Raw genomic sequence first — 21,010 nt, 5'->3', positions numbered from 1 at the left:
GTGAATCGTAGACAAGCCTTGCTAATTTCTGAGCACATATGCGCTATTCAGACCGCAGGCAGATGAGACAAACAAGCCCTTTTCAGCACATGAGTCAGCTGTGAGCTCCTCTGTTCGACTGTTCATCTTCTCTGGTGCAGGATTAGTCAAGTGAGTCACCATGTTTATTCACAATTCTTCATTTTGCAGTTATTCTTCCTGGTTATTCTTCAGCCAAGGGCTGCCCGGTGTTGTGCGGGGTTCATATGAGCGGTCTTTCCTCACCAAAAGGTCATAAAAAGAGAAGATCAGGTCTTGCAGTGGTTGGACTGACTGCCATTTCCCTCTGGTGCCAGAGAGGCAGGGTAGCTACTCATGATCATGAGTTTGAATCAAGACATGAATCCCCAAGGACTGTGTGTCGGTAACTTCCAGTGCTTTTTTCAGCAGAGGTGTTTTAAATTTCTGAAATAAATACATGCATTAAAAAACCCCAGATGTTTTCTAAGAACACATTATCAGAAGCTGGGGCTTCCTTACCAATACCTCATGAGCAGAAAGGAGAATTCAATCTGCTAAAATAAATGACTTTGTATGATTTATGAACACCTGTTCCAAACCCAATGGTGACTGGATTCCAAGGGCTTTTCCATGTACACCGTACCTTGGCTGTGTGTAGGAGCAATTCAAAATGCTCCTTCCTGGGTTCTCCTTCCTCCACCAGCATCAATCTTCTTGTTCTTCACATGTCCCTTTCTAAGCCTTTCCTTACAGCTTCTTCAGCTTCGATTAGCTCAAATAATTTGGGGCAACCTGAGTGTGTTTTTCTGGTCTTTCTTCTTCCTGCTTTCTCTTCTGCACATTACTCCCAGTGGGAATCCTCCTTGCAGGGCAGTGCCAGCTCTACACCCACTAGAAGCTAAGCATGCATTTCTGCTCTCCGTTGGTGATTTACTGTGTGGGGAGAGAACAAAGCGAGATGTGGTCTCTTACCTGATTTGTATCTATGCCATATTTGCAGCTTGCTAAGTGTTACTCAGCCTTGGCCATAGCTTTTCTGTGAGGTATACTATACTGTCTTCTCTCCTTAGGTGTTCAAACAGACTCAATGAAACCAGTTTTATCTCGCTCAGTCTTTTCTTAGCTTATGTTAAATATGGTGGTGTTGCAAGTTCACTTCTTTGTTACATTTAAAAGGTGATAAATTCATTGATTAATATCCAGAGCAGTTTTTTTAACAAGAAATCCCTTTTATCTGCATTTGCATTTAACTAAGCCACCTTTAGGTATTACAGGACAGAGGCGCTTACCACATACTAACTTAGGGACGTTAAGCTGAGTTGTCTGCAACTGCCAAGATAACGACACTGGTTCAAACTTTTTTAGACTGCTGCCTTGTGGGACAGTCAGGATTTTTAGCGACAGATTGTTTTTGCTTACTACCAGACAATCTTAATGGCTTCAGCTGCCAGTACTTCTGTATGTTCATACTTTTAACTACCTGAATAATCCAATTAATTTCACTAGCATGCCTAAAACAGAGCCTGTGCTTAACTCTTTGGAGACAGTAATGTCAAAAGCCTTTGCTGATGCTATCTTCTCCAAAATGTATCACTTTCTTGCAGTGTGTCTTATTTGACCCCTTATTTTCCAACAGTCCCTCAGCTTTATTATCCATGTAGCTCTTCAAAATGACTGGTGGCAGAGACATGCAAATAGATCATTTAATTTCCCTGCAATGTCTTTATCCCCTTTAATTGTTCCCATTGCACCCTGGTACTCCACTGAGCCTTTTGATTCTCTCACAGCCTGCTTACGCGTCTTATAATTAAGTAATTTCTTCTTATTTATTTTCATGTTATGCCTTTGGCTAATCTCTCCACCAAATCCCTCAGCTAAACCGTCTTCATTTTCGCTTTACGTTATTGTTCCTTACCACTAGCTTCTGTTGGACTAACTTCCCAATTTCCACAGGATATTTGAAGAGCCTCTTTTGTGGTACCTTTCCATTCAGCCAAGGCAGATAGGCACTCTCCCTCCCTCCTCCTTTTTGTCTTGCTGGGGCTTGTGCAAATCTTTTGTAACTCATTAGTGGCTCACTTCAGTAGGCTCCATGCTGAATCCCTACAGCACCTTACACATTTCCCTTTGTGTAATAGTAATTTATTTCACTTTTTTTTTTTTGGTGAGAGGGTTAAACTGGTGGGGAGGGGGTTGGAGGAGGGAAGGGAACATTAAGCAAAGGAACAAAAGAGATGGACTAATAGAAAGTGGTTCTGTGTTCATGCATAGAAAATTATTTGGATGCAAATCAGTCACACAGCTGAATGATTGGTCTTAAAGCCTCAAGGTTAGGGAGCAGAGGGCTTCAGCCTCAAGTGGCACTCTGTCTGATTTCTATCCAGACCCTGCATTCACAAAACAGCATGCCTGCAAACAGTCCACCTGGAGGACTTGCGTGCTGCTTTCATGTCTCCTTGTACTCATCTGAAAAAGTCTTTGTGCTCACTTTGAGTTATTTCCTACACCATGTCTTAAAACTGCAAACACGTGGAGGGGGGGAGGGATCTGGGCAGGGGACAGCCAGATTAGCTACAGACTAAGAAAACTGGGTGCCATATCTCCCAGGCAAATAATTTCTACTGAAGCTACAGGGAAGTACAGGTGAGAAATTGCTTGATAACCTGGTAATTTATGTAAACGCCTAAACAAAGGATAAAGTCTGAGAGGAAGATTTTGCTCAATCAAATGAAATATTTCATTGTGATTTAGATTCTGTGTTGATGTCAACAAGAGAGTGGAGAAGGCTGGCATGTGTATGAGGACACTTTTGGAGACACTGCACACCTCTGAGACCTTCCATGGGGCAGTTCTTGTGGAAAGCTGACCCTCTTGACTAGGGTTGCTGGAGTAGAACAATGTAGGATATATTAAGTGGATATGGTCTAGGGGTGCAATTGCTTTTTTCATCACTGAAAGTGTACTAATATAATGCTGCTGCATGAAAGTCATCATCTATTTCAGCTGGGCAGTGGGCAGTATATTCGTATCACAGATTTTTGAAATAATTTTAGACTGAAAATAAATGTCAGTTGCCAATCCAATCGGTACACTTTCACCTTACGTTGCTACGGAAAGTACTCCTTCAGTTTGTCTGTTTAGCACAGCTTCCCATACAATTTGAAAAGGTCAAGGTTGTCCTGTTACTGCAAAAGAAGGAGGGGTGGTCTGGTACCCAGCAGCACCAAAGTCAAATATCTTTAAGCTCTATGTATTGCAAGTTGTCTCAGCAATTGTACTTCAGAGAAGCTTCTAACTTAGGCAGAAAGGCACAGTTCAGGAACAGCTTTTTCAAGGGACCGTGTCTTTAGAGAAGGAATGTACATTTCCTCTCAAAACCTGCTGACAGAGAAGAGAAAGAATAAGAAAGCACTTCACCTTTTACTTCTAATAGAAATTTATCACATGTTGCTGCCTTTCAGGGGTAGAGGTCTTGACAGTAGACAAGTTTGTTTTGACTGCACATAGGTTTTTTCTCTCAGGCAGAATTTGAAACAACACTCTTGTAGGCTTAGATGACTTGTTTTAAATTAAAGAAAACAGTAGAAAAGGATTAAATTAAAATCTCCATGGGAGAACATGGTGTGAGCCTTCCCTGTAATAGACCTCAGGCCTCATCAAAATTCAAGAATTATGCGGAGGTAAAGCAGACTGCAATAGCAGTATGTTACAATTTCATTTTACAGAAGGTTAAGCTGTACTTTCTGAAGCTTTCCTTGCTTGTTTCTTTCTAAAAGAATCTGTTGTTTGTAAATCATCTTAACGGGAAGGACAGATGATGAGAGGGCCTGGTTCAGCTTACTCAGGTGAAAACATGGAATAAGTCATTAAAGTGTCCAATTCTTGTTTTTGTAAAATGCAGGAGCTGGAAGTAGAAAGCAGCCCAGGCTTCTCAGTACAGACTTTCACATTAAAGAAAACATTTCAATGTTTTCTTCTCTGTCACTTGTTATCTCCTTCAGGACCTCCAAGCTTTCTAATTATTCTCCCAGAGCTGAGGGAAGCCTTGCAGCCAGCCTATTGGTAGCTGCTAATTAATAAAGAGTTCCCATTTTGAGTGAATGCAGCTATTTTCCATGTTGCATTTGGTTCGCAGAAATAAGTCAACAGGCAAACTTTATTGTGCAAAGCCTTGGGTCATTCCTTCCACTCAAGCAGAAAGCCAGGGAGCCTAGTTGTAACCATACCATTTGTATTAATATTGCACCAATTTATTTCCTTTTCTGATTTTCCTCTTTATAATAGAAAGAAAAGGAGGAGGGGGAAAAAACCCAAACAGAAAAACTGGTAAAGTATATCCAAAGGAGAAGGGATTTAAACCGATAGCTTGAATCCATTTCATTTCACCACAGAGAAATATTTTCCCAAATTAGCTTAGCTAAAATCTATTGTAAGGAATGCCAGAAGAATCAAAAAGATTTAATTGAGGGTTTATTTTATTGACCAGTGAGCAGGACATATCACATCAAGCAGAGGAATGTGAGTTTTGGAGCAGGAGTTCTTTAGTGACACCTCTGAAACAACTCTCTTTTCAAAAGAATTCTACCAGAATAGATCCCCATCCCTTGTTCATGCTCCATCTACAGCAAAGCTGAGTATCTTGAGGTTTGAAGATAACTGCAACCACTGATTTTTTTTTTTTTTTCTTTTTCTGTTTTGGCTTTAGGAATTCCTTCATAGATATCCTTCGGGCTATCCTACTGTCCTTGGAAGTGCTCATCGAAGATCAGGAACTTCAGATAAATGGCTTCATTCTAATTATAGATTGGAGCAACTTCTCCTTCAAGCAAGCCTCCAAGCTTACGCCGTCTATCCTCAAACTGGCCATTGAAGGGTTACAGGTAGGTGGAGGGTAATACACATACCTACAACTTTTATTTCTGCAGACACTGATTTTTGCCTCATCAGGCACTGGGCAGGGTGAAGGGTGGTGGGAGAAAATAATCCAGAATGCTTTAGCATCCCATCCACTTGCAGCATAGATTGATTTTCAGATGTTTCATTTTAACTGTCTTTTGCTTTTGTTTCATCTGTAAATCAGTGTAACCAGTATGTGTGTTACTTACTGCAGCATTAAGAAGGACAGTTAGAGATTTGGGGTTTAATCCACCAGAGAATTCAGAGGGATTAAAATCCAGCAGTGTCTGCCTTCTGGAGTGTGCAGTCCACATGCAAGCACATCTGTATGCAGAGGGAGGGTGACAGAAGAAAAAAGCAGTTCCCTCAGCAGATGGAAGTGTGCTGTTGTGTTCATGCAGATGCATTTGAGTTGGAGGGAAATGAGGAAGAGGGAGGACAGGCTCCCTGTCGTGCCCTCATTCTGACTGCCTTAATTTGTCATACAGGATCCTGTTACATTATGGTTCAGACTGTTCAGGGGCCGTACATCCACTTGGTGCTTGCAAATAAATAGGAGCAAGCTAAAACCACATGCTGTTACAGGGTTAGGTGGAAAGTGAGGACAAAGTGGTTGGGGCCTGATGAAGCAACCCAAGGATGAGGATAGGTTGTGGTGCTCAAAGAGGACTTCAGCCCTTTCCACTAGAGTCTGAGCCCATCTCTGCTGTTAGATCTGAGATAGATTTTAGGTTTGAAGCAGTCTGACACATCCTTGTTAATTGTGGGTATTTGACAGAATCCAAGGACTATTTAGGTTGGAAGGATCTCTGGAGATCACGTTGTCCAACCCCCTGTTCAAAGCAGGGCTGACTTAATCTTAGACCAGGTTGTTCAAGGAGGACATGTTTCATGTAGCTCCGTATTTAAAAGGATAGATTTTATAAGTAATTTTTTTTCCGTTTTATTTTTAGTACTTTTCAGGTATCTTGCAGTCATAAATACCTGAGGAATAATCTTCCCTGGTGTGTGTGTGTATCTTAACTTTAACTCATATATTAGAAAGAAAAATTTGTTCAACTAATTTTTTGACTAACAAATTGTCTACGATTAGATCATTATTATCTCTACTTTATGTTATTATTCAAAAATGAAGTAGAAAAATCTGCCAGCAGTTTTAAGCCTCTGTTCCCCTTTGTGGTGAATTATTTTCATCTATTCTAACAAATTAGAAAGTCAAGCTGCGCAATTAGTCGCTAAGACAATACCTTATCTTCTCCCGCTGCTGCTATCACTTCATCTGCCTTCCTTCACAGAATAACATTCTGTGGTTCAAAAAAACCCTCCAGTCAGAAAGAAGAGAAAGCTAAGTGACATTCACAAGGAAATCAAATTCCAGCAAGGTGTCCTTGTGCCTGTCCAAATATTGCACTTCCAACTCTCCAGTGAGAGGCCATTCTGGCCTTCATCCCATCTGATTTCTGGCCACAGCTCTGCCAGGTTACCTGCCTACTGCATGGGAATGAGGGGACATGTCCACCATATGGAAGCTCCAGCTTTGAGCAGTGGAAAAGAAAATTATTCCTTTCAAACCTGGTTTCCCCTACTGTGCCTGTTCACAGGCTCTTCTTCAACATCCCCATTACCTGGAGGGAGCTCCCATTTTATTTGCAGTCGTTGGCAACAATATGTTTCTGGAAGTACCAAAGCCTGGAAGTACCAAATCTGGTTTTATGATGGCATCATTAACCTGACATCCTGTGCTGAGCAATTTAAGGAGGCTGCCTTCCTTGTTGGTGGGTGGGCATTTCATTTCTCATTTAAAGTCACGTTACTGTCGTCTTCTCCATGATAAATAGAAATATAACTATCTCTCTAAAAAATACGAATTGGGATGATGTGTCCCAGGCTTTTCCAACCACTGGTGGGCTTGATGAGTTGTAGGAGTTGTGAATGCTGCACTCTGATTTATCAGGTTTAGAAGCAAGTCATTCATGTTTATAAAGCACATACTTAGCAAGCAATGTTGGTGGAGTCTTTTTAGGGGTGGGTTTTTTTGGCTCTTATTGTTGCATTGAAGTACTTTCATTAAGACTTTGTTCTATTATTATTTTAAAAGAACTACTGTTATCCTAATGTAAAATTTATGTAAAATGTAACTGAAATGCAGGCAAGACCTACATACAGAAGACATACAGAAAAAGAGGAGTGACAATATGAGTTGCACTGGAGGTCACTGAAAGTGAAAAAGTCAGGTTCTTCTCTCATGAGATGATGATACCTGAAAAAAGTTGAGATTGTTTTAGTTCCTTGTTATTTCTCACAGCTTAGGCATTGTGCATGTACAGATGCTCAGACAGGCAGATCACATGGCTATCCCAGTCCTTCTTTCTAAGAAGAGATTTTGGGTCATATTAAATCCTATGTAAGTCTAGTGAAGCGCATGGAAAGAAAATAATTCTCTCTTACAATTTCTGGTGGGGTTGAACCCATATGTTCACATATTGGCATCTAAGCCAGGAACTTCTAGCCTCTCTGTCTGTAATAGTAATTCTAATGCCATAGCTGAATAATTTTCCCATAGCTTTGTTAAGCTATCATCTGATTCAGTATCTCAGACCATCACTTTCTGAAATATAGAGCTGCTAAAAAATAAACACTAGTGTATTTAATAATTCAAATTTATGCATTTGTTTTTTTTTCTTAATTTCAAATTGCTTTAAGCCAAATGATATATTGGCAGTTCATTTTTTTGCATTTGTATTCAATTTATTTTTTTCCTCAAATTGCTGCTGCCGTGCATTATCACTGAGTGCAGACAACAATCATTACACAGGTGCCTATGTTAATTCATCCTCTATTGCAAGATCAACACTAGTGAAATCTAATAGACTTAGCTGCAGAGATTGGTATATTGCTATTATATAGGATGCTCAGTTCCAAATACTGTAAATTCTGTAAACGCTCAGGGAGATGAAGTAAGAGTTACATCACGACATGGCTGAAAGCACATTTTGCTTAATATTAGTATTTTTTCTGTTTGGATTTCTGTACATATTGCATCACACAAGACAGTTCATTACAACTCAGAGGGGAACCTACTCTGTTTCTCAGTTATTTAGCGACCTAAAAGTAGCCTTATGACTCCACTTTAAACAACAGTTGTTCATATGCTAAACAAGCATTTGTACAGTATGGCAGTTCCCATCATGCCACAGCAGCACAGGGACAAATGTGTTTTTAGTGTCTAAACCATCTCTGTTTAATGAGCTCTGCTCTTTTATCACAGGGCAATTGCTACTGTATGCTTTGAGCTTAAACTGTACTCCTTCCTAGACCTTACCGATCTTTTGGGGTTTAACCCATTAAAGAGAAGATTGTCATGTGGATGGAAAGGTGGGGAAAGAGACGTATATAAAACCAATCTATTTTGCCAATAACTTGATGAGTTTTGGCTTCTGATCCTTATTCTTTTAATGTGAACAGCTTTCCCCCTTCACAGCATATTTCTCCCCTCTGTTCTCTTTGTCTGTGAAGTTATACTTCTCTGTGTGTCACACTGATCTTGTAATTATCCTATGATGGTAGACAAAATTTAAACGTGGCTTAAGTTAACCAGGGACTGATCTTTCAGCATTTCACGTAACAGTTTAAAAGCATCAGAGTCTAATGGCAAAGGTAAGAAACCCATGTTGCGATCATGAAGCAGGTAAAGCATGTAAAAAATGGTCACTTCTTAGTATGCAGGACATTTTGCTACTGACCACTGCATTTGAAGACCTCTAATAAACATGGGAATTAGGGCTGAAGTGTAAGTGTTACAGTGAACATAGCCTGGGTGCCCAGATTTTCTTAATGTTGGTTGGTTTTTGCTCAGAGGATGGAGTTGCCTTGCCTCCAGACAGGTCTTTTGATTTTAGGGTGCTCCTACCAATGAGTATAGAGAATGACTGTTCGCTTCTGCCTTATCCAACACTAGAGCTATGTACTGCAGTTTGTGTACATGCATGCACATACCAATTTAGAAATTCTGCCAGCTAGTATTCTGAGTTGAAATGCAGCAACTTCTCCAACAGCATCCAGAAATATTCCAGAACTTTCAAAACAGAACAAGATCTGATCTCGCCTGCCATTGCTTTGGTGAAAACAAAGTCAAAAGGCCACTGTCTACTAAGACCCAGCTGAGTGGCTTAAGGCACAAATCAGCAAGCCAGATTCAAAACGGACCTGAATATCAGGTTTGTACGCCAGTGTACCTAGTACTGCCTTACATAACAGCTAACCTGCCCCAAGGCTGGCCTAAGGTACTGAAAGAAGTAGGGTGAATAGTTATATCCTGGCCATATTCTTTTTTTCTCTCATAATTCGGTAACATGCAATTGTATTCACATATGCGAGGACAATGACTCTTAAAAAAAAGCCCTATGCTTACTTTGTGACAATGATGAATCACTGCGGGAGTGATTTTTAGGGTTCAAGAGGGCTTCGATTCAAATTTCACAATCATTGCAGCAAATAGCAGTAACAACAGGGAACAATCAAGATCAGCACGCAGGGATTTGTCCCCAGATTTTCATTGGTAATAGCCTGGCAGAAGTTATGACCAACAACGTCTGTTAGGACATCCATTAAAGCTCATTTCTTTTTTTAAATTGTCTTCAGTTTATCATCATCCGGTGAATTTGGAAACTGGTATTTCCGGGAGGAGAGGAAAATGAAAGGAAATCAATGATGCTTTACTTAAGAACGTCTTAATCAGATACTGGAACTGATAAAATTATTCTGAAAAAAATCTTCAAATAAGGGAAACTTGTGTAAGCTTCTCTTAGAAAATTGTTTAAGGTGCACTTGTCTGGAACAGCACCAATGCTGAGATCAAGTCAGATAATCAAGCTAACAGGTATGTTTGGACAGTATTGGAGGCTATCCCACTTTGAAATCTGGAATGAAATACCACATTAGGAAAAACTCAGCCTGCTTAGAATTATGTGAAGCTTTTTTATCTTTAATATGAGCAATAGATTTAAATGAGTTAAAATAGATTTTTGAAAGTTAAATTTTTTTTAAATTCCCTCCTACTGTAATTATGTGGGATTGAGAAACTTAATGTCAGTTAAATTATAGCAGCAGATTACTTGTCTCTTGACACTATCTTATACAATAAAGTATTTTTCCTGTTGTGCTTCAGAAGGAAGAGCTAAAATATAAAATATACTTAAAATGCAGACTAGAATGTAGAGCTTGTAGGAAGAAAGTATAGTCCAATATTATGGAAAAGGTGTAATTTGTTTGTTTGTTTGCTTTTCCAAATCTTAGTGAAAAATATGAGCTTTTAGAGCTGATATAATTTTTCCAGTGAAAAACATTTTTTCTGGAACAATGCTGTTTGTTTAGAATAGAAGTATTACAGTGAAATATGCTTCCAAAATTCTATGGAACACTCTGGAAAAAATTTTCTTCTGGAAAATCAACATACTTAACATTCCATTTCATTATGTTTGGTAAGAAGCGCTTGATTTCTTTCTTAATTGTTATCAGTTCTTGCTTTTTCAGAGTTGAAATCAAGCTGAGATAATGGAACAGTATTTTAGGTCAGCGTGACCTGGGTTAATGGGTATGACTGAATCTTTGTTATGGTCAAACTGGGGTTCTGAACAGAGCCTGGGCAGTCCTCAAGCATCTGGAGACTTTGCCAAACCCTTTGCCTTGCAAGTTTGGTCTTTCCTTTACCAGCCCGGCCCCTGGAGCAAGGAACTGACTCTTCTCTCCTTCTTTAATACATTTATAGTCTGGAACCCAAGGTAGTTGTGATCTCTTTGACTTAGTACTTCTAGTTGAACTCTTTACGAGTCATGTGAAGGATGCAGGCTATGAGATGCCTTACACAGTGAGTATAAGATACTGCTAGTCTTTCTATAGAGTTTCTGAACATAATACTGCTGTTATTTGAAAGTTTAAAGCGAGTGAGAATCCACATCAAAACACACTGAAGAACACTCTGAAAAGACTTGTTCTAGCTCAGCCTTTCTGTAGAAATCTGTAGTGGAGGGAGAAGTCTGTCTATGCTATAAATATCCTATGATGCTGTTATGTCTCAGCAGGTATTTATAACAGAAAGACAGAGGGCTCTCTGTCATTGCCTACTGAAGGCAGAATGGATCAAATCCTCAGTAATAGAAGCTAGGCAAGTAAAACTATATATAGACACATGTATACACTGGCTTGGACAAGGACAAGTAAAAAAACCTTAGCACCTCTGGGACACTAAATGCAGACTCAAAAGTCACTCATTCATTTGCTCTGCTGCTCCTCAGTCTTTCAGGTTCAAAATCTGAAAGACAAAAATCAGTAGCCAGCTGAGGCCAGTTGCTGGGATAGTGTAAATGGCTGGGGCTCTGTGCACATCTGCAGGGTAATGCTGATTTTTGGCAGCTGAAAATCAGTCCTTCTTGCTCTTGTGCTGTTAGAAAGAAACCTACTTCAAGAAAGACTGTTTTTTTCTCTTTTTACATCCAGGATTTAAAGACTTGTAAAAAATTAAGGAGATCTTTAGATTTTGGATTTTGTGTAAAAGCCTTGTCACTATCTTTCTCAGGAGAGAGAAATTAAAGAAAAGGGGATATTTTAGGCTAGGTTCTTGAGGATGGATAACTGCTCCTCTAGTAGTGGCCTACCAGAGGGCAGACAATTTCCTCAGAGTATGAAAACAGGATGTTCCTGTGTCATAATCATAGTGTGTTGATATGTCCAAAAGGCATGTTGTAGCTTCCCAAACTAGAATCCCTGCCAGTAACTCTAGAAGACCTGCTAATAACTCAAGCTTATGATCCTAGAGACAAGATTAGCTACATAAACATGGTTTTATCTACAGAGAGGGACAAATCTGGTCTGTGAAGACAATAGAGAACTCCTCCCAGTAAGAATTATTTACCTGTTTCTGAAAAGAAACACCTTCAAGATCTAATGACATTCAGCATATGGAAGGTGGCTACAGATCACAATTTAGCAGGTGCTGTAAGATGCAATGGGCTTTCCCAAGCATTTGTAGCAAAAAAGTTCTTGATTTCAAATCCACTATTGGTATGAAATGTAAGTTTGCATATTTACACAGATATTTGGATGAAACCATTTCCAATATATGCACATAAAAAGCATACCATTTTTTCCATTAAATGCTGTCTCAAAAGTTCCCAAATCTGTTCTCTAGTTATTTTTTTCCTCAATATTCAAATGTGCTTCATGTTAGGGACCTCTGTTGAACTGCTGAATGTAAAGTCACAGCTAATGATGACCACTTAGTACCCATTGAAAGAAGGTCAGTTTGAATCATTCCAGAAACATTCATGCTATCTGTCTCCAACAGCTGTTGGGATATGTAGAGTGAGTACTCTCTGAGCTGTCAGGGAGGGTGCCTTTGAAATTTTAGGAGACGAGAAAAGGGATTGACTCATTATATATAAAATAAAGGTAGATAAACAGACTTTGCTCTCTGCAAGAGAAGGCCTGTGCTCATTGTGTGCCTATCATCTTTAGGGAGTTGACTGGAACAAGGAAAAAGAAAAACCTAGTAGGCTGTAGACTCACATTTGTCACTTGAAAATTAGAATTAACTGCTTAGTAGAATTGATCAGCCCAGCCGCGTTTGGCAATTGGAGGCTTTGGGGCTTTTGGCTGTGAGTAAAGGATAAGCTGCAATGTGGACAGCCCGAGAGGCCAGATATGTTAAATGGAAAGTCTTTTTTTAATGCCAGTTATTACATTTTAGTAAAGGTCTTATCGAGTTGCTGATAAGAGTGAGACAGGAAGCAAATACGCTTCCAGCCCTGCCAAGGAAACAATAAGTTTATTGCAATAAGTCTGGTTAGAAGAGAAAGCAGCTGTTTCTTACTGGTAGCCAGTAAAACAGCGGCTAGAACTAACACCAGTCATGCTTGAACCTTCCCACTAACATACGCATAAGTAGCTCATGTTGTACCTTGAACCTTTCTTCCTCTTATAAAATGTGAATGTGGCCGAATGTACTTGCATTAATTTACATTATCCTCGTCCTCATTAATTTCATAGAACCTCAGGAGTGATGCATCTGTAATAACTGTTTAACTTCTTTTACAACCCCAAAAGCCTTCTCCTTTTTAGCATGGAAACTGAGTGAAATCTTCCTGAAAAGAGTGTTTACTACAGATACAGAATCACAGAACCACAGAATCACTAAGGTTGGAAAAGACCTGTAAGATCATCAAGTCCAACCTAAAAAAAAAAAAACAAAAAAAACAAAAAAAAACCACCCACAAAAAACAAACCACAACACACCAAAAACCAACCCATCCACCAACCCACCCAACACCACACAGCACCATGCCCATCAAGCCACATCCCACAATGCCACATCCACACGCTCCTTGAATACCTCCAGGGAGGGTGACTCTACCACCTCCCTGGGCAGCCTATTCCAATGTTTCACTACTCAAGTTTTTCCTAATATCCAGCCTGAACCTCCCCTGGCGCAACTTGAGGCCATTTCCTCTAGTCCTGTCACTCGTCACTTGGGAGAAGAGACCAACACCCACCTCTCTGCAACCTACCTTCTTGCTATGAGAAATATATAAAGCAATTATGCAAAAATATAAAAGGGATTGCCTATACAAGACTAGACCAGAAAGATACAGGAGTAGTGACACTTCAGTGAGAGCTACGTGCCAACAGAGGTGGAACAGGTACTACTTTGTTTGAGATGTGGGGTGGCAATGGAGGTACATGGGGGTAGGGAGATGGAGGAAGTCAGAGCAAGAGCAGGAGTGACAATATGATTGTACACTGTGATATGTGGCATGGATTATCCCCTGAGCACAGGTGGATAAGGACTTGGGTCTCTCTAGGCGAGGACTCATGCTGGAGCCTCACTAACAACTGCAGGACTGAAAGCCATGTCCCCCGGGAAAACAGCTGCGGCAGTGTAAGATCAGTCGTCCCCTTACACCTCTGGCTCACAGTCCCCTTTTTAGTACATGCCTTCAAGGATGTGCCACATCAGTGGAACTGGCCATGGGTCCCTGACTGCTGCCATGCCAGAGCCAGCAGCTCAGCTTGCATGGCTGCAGGGAGGTCTCGCGCCAGGACTTTGTGTTCACACGTTCCTCTCTGTTCCTCTAGGCAAGGTAATAATTTCTGGTGCAAGTTTTTAACAAAGACCTGCAGAGTAACATTTTAAAAGCCTGCAGAAAGGCAACGATTTTGAGAAATGTTTGCCTGCTTGTTGTTTCACGCCACTTATGTGCAGAAAAACAGGACTTTTCTACCACACATAACAAATCTCTTTAAAGCCTTGTCTATTATTATTATCTCCTTCTAAACAAAGCAACTTATAAATTCCTCAGTACTTTGTATGGTCATGCATATTTTTATGGTCAATATGTGTATGGTCAATACGGTCAAAAAAGACTGCAATGTTTTCAGTAAGTTTGAGGTGAAGTCCGAACTGATGTGAATGGGACTTTTGCCATTGCCTCGATGGAGGCTGTAATTCCACCCCTGTTACACCCTGGCAGGAAGTGATTTTCCACTTCATAACAGTTTTCCAGACTTGCAGAAAAAGTCCCTCAGCATCAGAGCACTTCTTGGAAAATTTGCACATCAGTTAGAACTATTTGTCTAATGATCTTGAAACACTCAGTTTTGTTCTCAAACATTTTTATGTCTCTTCTTAACTGTGTAGAGCTTAACACTTGAAAGAAGCATTCTTGAATAGCAGGGGTTCCTTGATGCAAATGTGTCAGCCCAAAACATCTCAAACGTCGCAATCTTCCAAAGAAAGATGAAAACGTTGAGTGAAAAATTCATTAAGACTCCCAGTGGCTTCTCCCCTCCTCTCTACCCCTTGCCCCCCGCTAAGTTTGATTTTGAGAAATGGGCATTTTCTGAGGAAAAACACGTTTCAGTGGAAATACCTCCAGTATCTGTACTGGCCTGTAATTCAAACCTTCCTACAATTCTTTCAGGATGTGTTTTGCACCCCTGTCTGCTAGATACATATTAGAACATTTGAATGCGCATTCTGCTTTTCACTCTGAGCACATTCCCACTATTTCAAACTGTTTGCTGCAGAACCAGTTTAAAGCATGGCTGAAGTGTAATAAAATTAATTTCCATTTCAGATGGGGCTTTGCATCTACCTGCAGTGAAAATGCAGCTAAGAAAAAGCATAGCTAACACTAATACAATTACAATGCAAATACTCTTCAAATAGCAGATACATTTAGAATGTCATCAAATTGAGTTTTTCAGAAGAAAGGCAGAAGCATGAATATATATGTGATAAGCAAAATACTTTATCGCTGTTTAAGAATTACGGAGGATAACAGCAGAACTTTTAATAAACTTAAAGTAGAATTGAAGCTTGCCTAGGCTTATAGGGTAATATAAATCTTATTCTTCTGTTTTCCAAGGGAATTTAGAAGCAGCTGTGAATTAGCAGAAGTCTGCTCGGTAGCACATGTGCTCAATGTCTGGAAGAGATGGTTTCTGGTGGGTTGGTGGGAATGCGCACATGAATGGACATCTGCAGTAGTTACAAAATGTCCTCATCTAACTGTGTAAAGTTTCATGAAAAGTCCCACTGGCAATCCTATCTTTATTTGGCTTCATTAACAAGTACAGAGAACCTGAATTTAAAAGTTTCTCAGGAAATAACATCTCCTCAGTACAGCACAGACAGCATTAACCTCTTTATGATGGTCCTTTCCTTTAACATATCATTTGGTATAATTTATCAAACTTATTGCTAAGTGTGAGGAAAGCTGCAAAGTGACAGGCTTAAAAGATAAGGATTCCCGAATCTGTACTGGTGCTGAAATTAATTAATTGGTACAGATAAAGCTTTGGACTTAATTAAGCAACGTGAGTGGGCTTTCTGCTAACATTGGAGACAATATCTACTACTCACTCTGTCTGGAAAAAAAGTTCATCACTTTACTAGGCAAAAAAATTAACCCTCCATATTTTCAGACAAATTCCAAATATTTTTTATCAAAAAGAAAACTTTTGCACTCAAAACCAGCCAGGCAAACCTCAGGTTCTGTTGCTGGCCACTGTTTTTGCTTAAGCCGAGTCAATGATCACCACAGCATGGAGACTGTCTGTAGTCATTTGGCATCATGTGTAGAAGAGCCACTTGGACAACTGGACTGGCAAAGGACTAAGGAAGCAGAAAACAACCAAGCTGCAGTCCCGGTCAGATACTGCATCAGAATTTCTGCAATTAACCTTTTTTATGAAAAGTCAATGTTTTCTGGAAGGATCCCACAACTTTTCACAGAGAAATAAATAAATAGTTTGGCGTGAAGGTCTGCCTCTTGTTGAAACTGAGAGAAACTCAGTTTCTCTGCAAGATTCTAGCTTTAGCTTATAGAGTATCACCCCACATATTCCTACCCAGTCCCTGCCATGCATATGTGGATTCAAGGGGTCTTCTGGTCATCTAATAGCAATTTCTGCTCAAAGCAGAGCTACTGCAAATACTAGATCCATTCAGCCATGGCCATCAAATGAGCTGGCCATCTAGCTTCTTCCACTTCCTAACCTCCTTGCTCTTTCTCTACCTTTGATATTGCTTTCTCCTCTAAATATTAAAAGATAAATAAAGCTGTGAGGTAAACCAGGTGTGCAAGGTGTGCATTTTGTGGTGCTGAGTGCACATGGCTAATGGCGTTAGGTATTCAAACACACCAAATATAATTAACTATTCAAGAAATTTCCCCCCTCCAATTTGTTATACATGCCTGAGTGAATGTTAATGGGGTCACATAGCTCTTTGAACTGCTGCTGACAGAACAATAAAGAGTTCCTGTGGTTTTCAAGAAACAGCACAGTATAATTTTGCTTGCTTTGCAAGGGCATTTCTTAATGATATCATTATACCCTCTAAACTCCTAGTCCACTCTCACAAACTCACAACACTTCAAATGACAAGTTACCTTCTCTTCTCCCTGGGAGAATTGAATCTCAATTATAATTTATAATGTGTTACTTACTCAGTGAATATTCTTTTCCTGTGCCTCTGAGAGGTGCCAGCTATGGTATTTTAATGAAGCACCCCCGTTTTATAGCCTCTCTCCTCTAAAACTGGAACAACAGCATTTAAAGGGCTAGACCTCTTCCCCAGTTTGCTGAGTAAGGAAGGCAAATAAAATCCATTTGAACTGTCTTAAAAGACAATGAAAATAACTTAAATTTGTCTCTGTTCCAGAGATAACTTATGCCTGAACAGCATTGCCAGAGAGCGAATAAATAACCTTACTAGCAAATTCTTGCCATCTGTGATAAAATTCATTCAAATATTTGAAGTATTTTACTTCAACTGCTTACACCATTTTGAGGTCGTTTGTTTTGCAAAGATATTCTAGGCAAATTAACTCAGGACTGTTTGTTAAACTAACACAATAAGTGAATGTTGCTATTAGCTTGAGTAAATTTATTTGGTATCTAACTCTAAGGATTGCCCAGCTTTGTGTGAATATAGGAAGAAAAAGAAAAATATCTGCTTGTGGTAGTGCATTCCTTTTCTTTGAGGCTAATGCAAAAATGAGGTCTGTAAGATTCCAGGTTTAGACCAAAAGAAAAAAGACCAGGAAATAATCCTGCATGCTTATAGGAAATTTTGCAAATTAGTCCTCTTTGAGGATTTTTTTTTTTAAATTGGAAATTTTGCATAGTACAAATTCTGTAATACTATCAGAATGTGATTCTCAGAAATTTGCTTTTAACAGCAGAGTGCTTTGTTGGGCATGCACATTGTTAAAAATAAATACCTGACTTAAACATACTTCCACGCAGTTAGTTGTCAGGCTGCAGTTTTCCCTCAGCAGCAGCATCTCAGATACTGGCTCTCTGCAAATTGCCCTGGACATGTCAGTAAGTATCCATGCCACTGGCATGGACAGGGGCAAGTGATCAAGAATCTCAGCACAGTGAGTCCCCAGATATGTCACCAGCTCTACTAACATGACTGTGGTAACCACAGGCAAAAATCAATGTCTTCCTTGTTTTCTGTATTTGGGAGGTTGTGTCCAAGCCCAGAGAGCAACTTCATGCCACCTGGAGGCTGTGGTTTCAAGGCAGGTGTCTTTGGATCTGGGCTGGGTGGCACACTGAAAGTAGATATGAAATAACTCTTGGCAGGAACATTTCACTAAAGATGAAACATCTGTTGATTTTTGTGTACACTGCATCCTTTTGAAAAACCTGCCAGCAGTAGGGACAGCCTTGGAAGATGTGACACGGGTGGAGACTTTGAACCCTTCTGATTTCTTTGCCATTCAACTGTTGTTGCATGTGAAGAAGATCTTGCAGCCTTTAAACATTTTAAAATACTGTTTGTACATGCCAAATGCAGCAAACCACCAACTTTAAAATGATTTATCTTTTTCTTTTATCCTTTCTGCCCCTTCAGTCATGACGTCACTTTCCCCCCCACATTTCTCCAATAGCTAATGCAGAGCAGAGCTTTACAAGCTGAAGTAATGTTACACTGCCATGACGGGTGGTTTTATGAAGCAGACCAGCTAGTGCCATATCTTTTTTTTTTTTTTTTTTTTTGTGTGTGTGTTCAGCATCAGAATTATTTAAATGAGCTCAGCAGCAACACATCAAACATTGATAAGCTTCCTGTCAGAAGGTAGTACTGGAAGGATATTTGCAGTAGTTTGCTTTGCTAAATACATCCGAAAACATGCCATTTCACTTTTCGTTTGTTGCCACATCTCCCACATTCTTGGTGTTCTGTACTTTCTGAGGTAATTTCTGCCTGAACTTCTAGGTACTGTCTCTTCATAGATTTTCTATCTACAGTAAGTAAAGATCAGATGGTATTTAATACTTTTACTATCTTCAAAAGCTTTAAAAGTGTTTTAATGGGGGGGGGAGGGTAGAAGGGATGGACATTTTTTTCATACTATACACTTTTCCAGGACTAGTGTACTATCAGCACATGCTGAGATGCTATAGAAATGCAACAGAAGTGGTGTTCCAAAAAACCCATTCATTTTCACCCTGCAGCAAAAGATAAAATAAAAATGGGGACAAATTAAATAAAACTGGAGCTGGCCTTTAAAACACAACTGTCTGTATATTTTTATATCCTGGGGTTACAGGCAGGGGAGCAATGAAAAAATTGGAGCTTGTGAAACCATAGCAATTCCAAGTGGTGTGGGACCCTCACAGAAGTCCAGTTGTTGATGATGTGTTTAAAATCTAGATCCAGCAGAAGCAAAGCTTTGAACCAGAATTCACGGCAAACCCCCCTCTCTGTGGACTTGATGTTAACAGTGGGTCTATAATAACTGACGTCTGGGAACTATTGCTCTGAAAAACTCGTAGGAGCACAGAGCTGATACTTTGCCACTGTCGCTAGTGGCACCTGTTACTTGTCACTAGCACAAGGACAAGGAGGTAGCAAATGAACTAGGAACCAGGTTTGGAACAAACGAAAGGAGGCAGCTCTTCCTGCAGTGCCCTGTAGACCTGAAAGTCCTTGTCTCGAAGGATATGTGGATGCCATATAATGTCAAGAGACACTGGACAGGTTAATGCAAGAGAAATCCAGTGAGGGTGACTAAGGAGACAGGAATAATGTCTGACTCTAAAAGCTGAGAATAACTGAAGGCTGAGAGCGTGTTGGGTGAAGACACACTTACCTGTTCCTCCTCTTCCCTAGGCAGCTGTGTAGGGCAGCTGGTCTAGCATACAGGGCCAGATGGATCTCTGGTCTGGCTTGCACAGCCGCCTTCTGCTCTGGAAGCAGCAAAATTTGCATCTATTCCGAGTGATTCCTTCAAGTACTGCCTAGTCATGGTAACAGTTATAAAATATTTGTTTCCAAGAGTCCAAAGACACTAAGCAGAATTGCTCCTAAATTTTCTCCTGGGATACAACCCATGTCAGGATGGTGGACTGCAGCGATGGCTCAGGAGCAGCCTTTGGCACTGCGGGACTCCACTCTCCTCTTGTCAGCGCACCTCAGTGGCATCAGGACGTGCATTACTGGTTTATACTGAAATACATGAAAACAGATTAGTATTGACCCTCATGAATATTGATCAAGCCCATCATACAGAAACTACAGTTTGCTCAGTCAGTGGCTCTGTTAGTGATGTTATTGGCACGGCAGTGTATACCTTTTTTCCTTCAAACACCAGTTAATTTCCAATTTCTAGCATGAGGGAGGGATTTACAAATATTATCTTCTGAGTTTACTAAGTAAGTAAAGATCTGATTCTGCTGCATATTACTTAAAATGAGCAAACAAACAACCACCATCTCTCCCTGACCTCCCCCAAAAGAGTGAAAAACCGCATCCTGGAATGAAATAAAAATGTCTGAGCCAATGCTGTGTAAGCTAACAGGAAATCATTAGATATACACTGCCCACCCCCTCCAAGCTACATGTTTCATTTTGAAACAAATCTGTACTTGGAGGCATCAGTAATTATTTCCATTTATTTTCTGCTTCAGTGATATGTAAAGCTGCAGTTTTGATATGGCTTGCCAAATGCCTCTGTTGATTTACATAAAAGGTTCACAGGAGGCAGAAATATTTGCCTGAAGGATAAAAATAAACATATTCAAGCAAACACGATGCTGGTAAAAATGTAGTAAATTCTGAAATTTAGTGGAAAGCCGATTGTATTTCTCCCTGTGCTTATCTAAGCATGACCACAAGTTTGATGGATCAAAAGCACGGAGCATTCAGTCATACCTGCTGATCCGTCACCTGCTCCTAAACAGCACTGTTGCCATCCTGGTGGCATCTTTTGCAGAGGACAGCATGAAGACCTGGTGGGTGCCTGGTCCAATCAAGGTAGGGGGGGGCAGGAGCTGCTGAGCTGAAGGTCTATTTCTTCTCTCATAATGCTGGAGTGAACACTGCTGATGGGAAGGGCAGAGAGGGAAGAACGACAGAGCCTCTTCCTCCATACTCTTGAGCAACACACACACACTCTGTCCTGAGGCCAGATGAAGCGGCGATTATGATCATGAGATGAAAGCTGGACTGTGGCAGCATTTCTCCAATGTCCACGGAGCACCCAAAGCACAGGAAGAGAAAAAGACCCCTGAATTCCCCAGCTGTGCTCTGGCAGAAAAC

The 21,010-nt window shown here is 40.2% G+C and overlaps 1 protein-coding gene across 1 annotated transcript in view; it reads left to right on the top strand.

The window, feature by feature from the left end:
• CLVS1 (clavesin 1) overlaps positions 1-21,010 on the top strand; it is a 93,310-nt gene that overhangs the window by 22,929 nt on the left and 49,371 nt on the right. Inside the window, exon 2 of the mRNA XM_009806795.2 lies at positions 4,706-4,880. Within this exon, the coding sequence (XP_009805097.1) occupies positions 4,706-4,880 (175 nt within the window). The remainder of the gene's footprint in view (positions 1-4,705; positions 4,881-21,010) is intronic.

This window comes from Gavia stellata, chromosome 3 (assembly GCF_030936135.1).
Source record: "Gavia stellata isolate bGavSte3 chromosome 3, bGavSte3.hap2, whole genome shotgun sequence".
Lineage (NCBI taxonomy): Eukaryota > Metazoa > Chordata > Aves > Gaviiformes > Gaviidae > Gavia > Gavia stellata.
Note: the sequence above shows the minus strand (reverse complement) of the source record. Positions and strands in the feature narration are given on the sequence as shown.